Here is a 7,867-nt window from a genome sequence, read left to right on the forward strand (position 1 = left end):
GTGACGATCTGTACTGTGAGACACATTCATGAGCCAAAAAGTGATGTGTTAAGAGTTAGACGCCAATCTGAGCCCCGTCAAGTGTATGCGTGGCCTAACCGTGTCAAAACTGCCTCAGAGAAAATACGACATCAAACAGAAATAGCATTACTGTATGAGATACTTCAAAATGTCTCTGCTTGAGATATGTCTTTTTATCCATTCCTCATCAATCGTTCCAAGCTGTGATGGTTTGTTTATATAATGTTCGATTAACTCTCATGAGCTCATACAAGCAGATAGAGCGTGCCGTTTGTGGTCTAGTCTGCCCTCCTCATGCTGTGTAATTAGATGTTTGACACAGGGAGGTATTCTGTTCCCTGACTTCATCCCCCACCCCCCACACATCTCCTTGTTGGCACCCACTCCCCTCCTCTCTCTGAGCCAACTCCACGACCGCTATACGTGCTACATCAGTCTGTCAAAACTGGATGGATGAAGGGATACCGTGACCCTCCCTCTTTAAAACACTGGGTGGGTCATATTTCTACAATGCTACCTCACTATCAGTCCCACCGGAGAACTGATTCCAGATCTAGAACAATGTGTGATGCCCAATAATGTGATGCACACAAACCATAACCTGGGTGATGAAAGGAGTTGTACTTGGGCATGGTCAACAGGGGGCGCCATTGAGTGGGTAATAACCTTGCACTATGCGTGGCGTTTTCTCATAAATCAAAAGAACTAAACAACATTTACATCTGGCGTCTCTGCGTCCCTCCCTCTCGCTCCTTCCTCTACCGCCTCGACCATGTATGACAATGATTAATAAGAATGTTTTCTTTCAAAATCGCTTTAATCTGCCATTCCCCCTTTTACCATTTAACATGAACATATTCTTTCAATGGAGTTTCAAAGGGAGGAATTTGGCCCATATGGCTGTAGCTCACGGCTGCCAGTGGAATGCTTCTAATGACGGGGGCCAGAGCGTGTGTCTGATGCATGAGATACAGTGCCTTGGATTATTTCCTGGCAATAATATTAGGTGGATAAAACGCCAAGTCGCACCACAAGGCTGCTGGCCGACAGAGGAAACTCCACTGTGTCTATGAGAGGTTTCAACAGCACGGCGGGTTGCCAGCACCCTCATTTATTCATCCTCATGGATGTGCCATTAGTGTATCATAGCGTCATTAGATTAATATACAGTGTGTTTATGAGTGACACATGGAGAGATTTAGGTCACTGGTTATACCCCTTTGCCAGAATGGAGAGAGGTTCGAGGCAAGGGTTCGGAGAGTATGGAGTTGATAAGAGTGAATCAAAACAGCAGTGTTTTCAGCTCTCAGCTGATATCAATAATACTTCATTCACATTACAGATGTTTGGCTTCAAAAGGGCCAATAAGACTGCAGCTCTTCTCAACCATGGCTAAAGCAACCAAATTCTCTCAACAGAGAAGGTCAAGGGCTTTGATGAAAGGCTCTCTCTCTCACCCTCTCTCTGTTTCTCTGTGTCTCTCTCTCTCTCTCTCTCTCTCTCTGTTTCTCTGTCTCTGTCTCTGTCTCTCTCTCTCTCTCACCCTCTCTCTGTTTCTCTCTCTCTCTCTCTCTCTCTCTCTCTCTGTTTCTCTGTCTGTCTCTCTCTCTCTCTCTCTCCCTCTCAAACGGAGGTTCATGAAAGCAGTCAATGACTGGAAGGAGCTGTACAATGCTGCCATCTGGTGAGGAACAGTCCAACAAACATAACACTGAATGGTCTCTTTTAACAATTCTTTAATACTAAGATTAGGACCCTCCCATTAACACACATAAGACACAAGCAGACGAGTTTAGTGTATGGGCTGGGCTGGGATGGTGTGGGTAGAGAAGCTCTCAGAGCTTTGAGGGTTGGTCCTGTTTCTGATGCAGGTGCTTCTGCAGGAACGCCAGGATCCTCCTCCATGAGTCTTCCTGAGCAAAGGCATGAGGCTCAGGCTGGCCTCCCCACAGCATGATCACTGTACCAACATAGACACCACAGCCATGCCTCACATCAACAGCTTGTTACTTTCATCATTACTTTTATCTCTCCAAGTTGGTCTCATCCAGAAAGCATCTTATTGTCTCAAGGGTGCGGTTAACATAATGGAGGTCGACTAGGCCTCTCACCTTTGCCCCTGTCTTTGGAATAGAGCCGGAGGAAGTTGCTGAAGCGGCTGTGTGGCGTGTAGGGAGATTCAATCAGGTGACCAGCCCCGGGGTAGGAGAGAGTGGTCAACAGGTGAGCGTTCCCAGCCCTCTCCATCATGCTCCTTATCTGGACCAAGAGGTCAGATGTCAAGATCTATCTGGGATAGGCTTTTTGTTCTGTGTCAACATTGATTGGCTTTATGAACATGTACTGTATTGTACATAAGGGGGCCTAAAGTTAAGTGTTATTGTTTATTACTGTTTGTTCTCACATCTTGGACAGCTTCTGCGGTGGCGTTGTTCTGGTCATCTTCTCCAATGACCATCATAAGTGGACACTTTAACCTCCCTACCTGTAGAGAGGAGGCACAGTCTCATTGGTGTCAGTTTCAGTTTGTCATTGTGCAAATACAGATATCATTTTATTTATAACATGTCAAGGTTTAAAATATGCTAGCACCTCTACTTTAGCATCGCTCTCCATGATGGGCAGGATTATGTCTTTCCAGATCAAGTGGTGGTTCTCATCAAAGCGTGTCTTGTGTATATTTCTGGAAATGTGAGGAAAATACTAATGAATAATTCAGTTTAAGATAATTTATTCAATGACTTTTTAATGGGTTCTTGTAGAATGCTCACCTGTTCATCTTGTCGACAACATCCATCAGGTATGTGAATGGGTAGAGGTGGCTGCCACTGATACACACCATACATCTGGGCTAAGATGGAGGGATACCAAAGAGGAGAGTATGATTATAGCAGAGGGTAGTGTTTAACTGCATGCACTGAGATTGTGATGAGATGCACTGGTTATGGTTACCAATCGAACAACGTATGGAATACTCACTTTGATAATGTCAGAATAGACGGCCAAGGAGAGTGAAATAGAGCTGCCCAAAGAAAAGCCACACAAAGCCACCCTGTCCCCAGCCACCTGGGGGTGGTTTCTCAGAATGGTGAAGGCTGTCTGAGGGGACAAACAGTCAACATCTCTTACCTAGCTTCTCGGTGAGCACACCCGCACTCCCACACCAATACTTATCTTATCGATTTATATGATGTGGAAAAAAACTCCCTAACTATGTAGAAAATATATGATAAGGTAGTACTTTTTTCAGATAGCACTTTTAAATGTACCTCAAAGTACTTGAGTCTGAGAGCAGTTGTTGTGGAAAAGTCACTCAGGTACTGCAGCGCCAGGGCAGCATATCCATGTGATGCCAGCAGGGCAGAGCGGTACAGTCCTCCACCTCCCCCCAACAGATCCAGAATGGCAGCATATGGCCCGGGACCTGATAGTGGGCAAAATACACAATACACTATCTATTGAACCTGCAAATTCTACCTGTCTGTCACACTTAAATGTTGCATAATAACGTTTGGCTCATTATTGTAGGTTATCTAAGGTAAAGTGACGATATAGTACATTTCTGATTTGGTAATGCGTATACAGAGGGGCTTGTTGAACATAACTCACCTGGTTACATAACTCACCATAACTCACCTGGTTACATAACTCACCATAACTCACCTTGTGACATAACCCACCTGGAGGCAGGAACAGGGTTCCCCTGATTCCATCCTGGTTGATGTCCACTTTGCGGAGGCCAGGGGCCATGTACCAGCGCTCTGTTAATACACCTGCCAGGGCAGCCTGCTTACTGAAGCCCTGACTGACGTGGCCTCTGTACACTGAGATCTGCACCGACATCGGGGTGCAGACATCCTTCTTCCTCAGCCTGAGAAGGGGGGGAGAAGAAGCAGCCGTGTGTGTGTGTGTGTGTGTGTGTGTGTGTGTGTGTGTGTGTGTGTGCCTATCTGCATGTGTGTGTGTGTGTGTGTGTGTGTGTGTGTGTGTGTGTGTATATGTGCATGTTTACCTTAGTCCTTCTCGACTCCCTGGCAGTGGCCTCATACTCCACAGTAAACCCATGGGTTCCAACCCTTGATAGGAACCACCAAGACAGGTGTCCTCGGCAACTTCAGACACAGTTAATAGAATAGCCTTTTGAACACTGACACTAAATTGTTATATACTGCTGCTAGGGCCTCTTGTACAGATCATCAATAAATACTTTAAAGTGATCCAAGTCGAGTTTTTTTCCCAAATATGTGACCTACAGTACAGTAACAAGAAACAACTAGACCCGAGTTTCACTATAGCCCGGAGCTTTAAAACTTTAAAATCTGTAAAAATTAATGTCCCTAATTATGATACAGATGTGATCAACAATAGATAAACCAACAACACAGGAAAGCACACCAACAGTTGTGAAAAACTGAAAGCAAAATTTTTGTCGATCACAGATTTCTCACCTGAGATTCTCCCTGTTTCATCACTCACATAATGGCCGAATGCCTCCCACAGATCTTCATCCTCTGAGCAGTGAAGAGAATGGAGCGTGATCTTCTCTCTTGGACCAACATTCTTCACCACAATTTGAAGCTTCTCATCAATGAGAGCTCTCATGGGCTGCACCAAGAGTATGGGGCATGGACTCACCCCAGTCATTTTATGTGACCACCAGGAAAATCTGAAAAGTATCTTGAAGAACACCAACTACTGTAGATAGGCGAAAGGGAGTCGTTTTGCTGGCTGAAAATGGCTGCAGTTTTGAGCCCATCCCCTGTTGGTCGGAGAACCTTGAGAACATGTTACTCAGGTGACCTTGGGTGGAACACATGACAAGCACATACTGAAACATAGTTTGTCAGGGAATGCCAGTTAAAGTGTGTCACAGAGACTAATACGACACAGATTGGGGTTTTGACTACTTTGTAGGCATTTTGGAGATATGGAGGATGTGTGGCAAACAAAGCCTGTGTGGCAAACAAAGCCTTCAATTGTTGCCCCATATTCTTCCTGCAGACCCAAGCAGCTTCGGTATCCTGCTTCCCTAACTGAAAACAACCAAATAAAATGGGATTTTACTCCATTTGCACATTAGTAATTTCACTCATTTGCACATTAGTGCAAATCACATACTCTTTCTAATGCACAGGTTTCAAAACAAAATACCATACATTGTTTTTTTATTGCGTTTATTGTAAAAACAAAAATAAACAAGCAACCTGAGTAATGTGATACTCTTGTTTGTGTCCAAAGCAATGTAACGGTACTGTACAAATCCGCCGACTGATCATGTGATTATGTTTTCCTGGAGATCCTTTCTGCACTGGTTGTGGCCCTCAGGTAAGTACGTATGCTCTAGTCAGATGATATAATCATGATAAAGAGCTGCAGAGTCAATCATGAGAATGAGTGTCTAACTAAGGACCTACAAATCTTCTAACGACTAAGGATCTAAAGATCTGCTAACATCTGTAGTCTTCAATGATTGGACGAGATGGACAAGAGAGATATCCAACATAAGGAAATAAAACATTTCTGTCAGATGCTATCAGTGTCCACATCCTCTCCTCCCTCATGTCTTATTATCAAACTTAAATCTGATTCATCATTTATTATATCATCAGTCATTTCAAAATAACTCCTCACAGGAATAATTTCCCATTGACCACAAAGGTCTTGTTTCTCCCAGCACAGTAAATTAATCTGTCTGAATCAGCTAGTCCTGAAAAGTTCTCATGCAGGGGGCGCCAGATCCTCTTGTATGGCCCTGAAGAGCTGGATCAGGGCTTTTCCCCAGAGCTCCTTCTGGTGGTCGTTGGTGGTAGTATGGGCCAGTGTCTGGGCAGTGTAAACCATAGTAAGCACTGTGCGCTCAAAGTCCTCCATGCTCAGGGTGCCTCTTCGCTGAGTGAGGTGGGAGGTCAGGCGCCTGATATCGGAGAGCCTCTTGGGTAAGACATCCTCACAGATGACCTCCAGTTTCTTAACCTTCCTCAGGGACGCCAACTCCTCGTCGAGGATCAGGAAGTGTTTGTTTTCTCCTTCTATCTGTAACCCTGTCAGCAGGATCTGAATGACAGGGACAGAAATATGAGATTTGTTGAAGTATAACAAAGAAATATAAATTACATAAATTAGATTAGATAAATGAGAGAGAGAGAGAGAGAGAGACAGAGAGAGAGAGAGAGAGAGAGAGAGAGAGAGACAGAGAGAGAGAGAGAGACAGAGAGAGAAAGAGAGAGAGAGAGAGATAAATGAGAGAGAGAGAGAGAGAGAGAGAGAGAGAGATAAATGAGAGAGAGAGAGAGAGAGAGAGAGAGAGAGAGAGAGAGAGAGAGAGAGAGAGAGAGAGAGAGAGATGATACCTGCGTTCCAATCCTCCATACTTTTCCCTGAAGTGTACAGAGTAAAAAATGGCAGGCTGATTTGACAGGCTGATTTGCTTCACATGTCCAGCCTCACCAAGATGTTTGAGCCCCCCTTCCTCTGATAGCCTAAATCAGAGGTTCGATTCTAAATGGAGGATCCGTGTTTTTAACTCATAAAGGTAGAAACTTAACAGCAACCAAACATCTGTGTTTCTGCTCTTATTGTAGAATGATAAACTGCTTGTCTTCTTGAGAAACTTGACTCTTGCCAAAGTTTAACTTCATGAAAGTCAGAAAGTCTTGATTGTGAACTCATGAAGACAGCTCATCAGGGTTTCAGCCTGTCTGCCCTCCCCACCTGTTTCGAGATTCACATACTGAAGAGGTTTTTGTTTTTGGGGAGAATCAACAATCAATACTCGCTCAGCTCCTCCCTTCTTCTGCCTGACTAGGAGAGGATCAAAACTTGCTGAACATAAGATCAATGCACACTCCTGCAAGCATCCTTTCCAAAACCAGCTCTGCAGATATTTCCTATAGACATACCATATACCACTATAGATTGTTGTTTGATACCATTCCTCATTCCATTCCGTGCATTACAATGAGCCCATCCTCCGATTTCTACCTCCACCAGCCTCCGCTGACAAACAGTACTTGCTAGTTTTCATAAAAGGCTGTTGAAACCTACACAACTCACTCTTATTATGAGATGAGTCAACCTGTGTCCTTGGCTCAGTATTGTTGCCGTCTGAGGTTCTATTGAAAATGTAAACAAATGGTGATGATTTATGTTTCCAATACACCAGTGACATTCATTGGGATGGAAACATACAGTATGTACCTGCTAGCCAACATGACTCATCCTTCGCACAACCTCCTCCATGTTTACCACTCAAAGCTCAGGATGATTGGGCAGACATTTTGTTTGTTTCTTGGGTCTGTTATGAGTGGAGACATCTCTCATGTAAGGTTGTGCCCACAGTGAGTTACTGTTCTGCTGCAACAACACTGAGAAACAGGGGCCTCTAGGATATGAAGTTCAATTTCAGTACATGATATAAGTGTTTTAAGACATTTAAGCTTCCTGGATGATGATTCACTTGCCATTGTGGAGTCAGGCCCAGAGGAGAAGGCCCAGTGAGTTGTTCAGAATGGAAGCTTGGTTTTTCCATGAAATAAAACTAAGCCTGTTGAAGATTTTATTTGAGTTAGTCTCACCAACGCACACATCCCTAAGATCCTCTAGTTTCCATTTGAGACTCAAAAGGGATTCAATTCGTATATGTTACTCATGAATGTATTGGAAGCAGGCGTCAAATGCAGTCACCTCAAAGAGCAAGTTGACATCTTCCACAGAAGTCTGGAACGTTGGGTTAATCAATGAATGCGTTCCACGCTTCACTCTGAAAGCTGACGGATAAAGAGCTGCAAGAGAGGAAGGAGAACAAAGAAAGTGGGAGAGAAGAGGAGAGATAGCATTTTGAGTAATA

At 44.1% G+C, this 7,867-nt stretch overlaps 2 protein-coding genes across 2 annotated transcripts in view; both read right to left on the minus strand.

The window, feature by feature from the left end:
- Nucleotides 1-1,856: 1,856 nt before the first annotated feature.
- On the minus strand, nt 1,857-4,665 carry LOC310820292 (acyl-coenzyme A thioesterase 5-like; the record flags this gene model as incomplete). The annotated part of the gene is made up of 10 exons (XM_083691873.1): nt 1,857-1,981; nt 2,133-2,280; nt 2,426-2,506; nt 2,614-2,704; nt 2,793-2,872; nt 3,001-3,120; nt 3,291-3,445; nt 3,702-3,892; nt 4,034-4,133; nt 4,470-4,665. 10 exons carry the CDS (start codon nt 4,663-4,665, stop codon nt 1,857-1,859), a joined length of 1,287 nt encoding a protein of 428 aa, XP_083547999.1.
- A 1,074-nt stretch (nt 4,666-5,739) lies between these two features.
- The window catches only part of fam180a (family with sequence similarity 180 member A), a gene marked incomplete at both ends in the record, with an annotated part of 6,460 nt that continues 4,332 nt past the window's right edge, over nt 5,740-7,867 (minus strand). Inside the window, 2 exons of the mRNA XM_083691874.1 lie at nt 5,740-6,075; nt 7,705-7,802. Coding sequence (XP_083548000.1) covers nt 5,740-6,075; nt 7,705-7,802 — 434 coding nt within the window. The remainder of the gene's footprint in view (nt 6,076-7,704; nt 7,803-7,867) is intronic.

Source organism: Argentina silus (genome assembly GCF_951799395.1).
Source record: "Argentina silus genome assembly, chromosome: 20".
In the NCBI taxonomy this organism is placed as follows: Eukaryota; Metazoa; Chordata; class Actinopteri; order Argentiniformes; family Argentinidae; genus Argentina; species Argentina silus.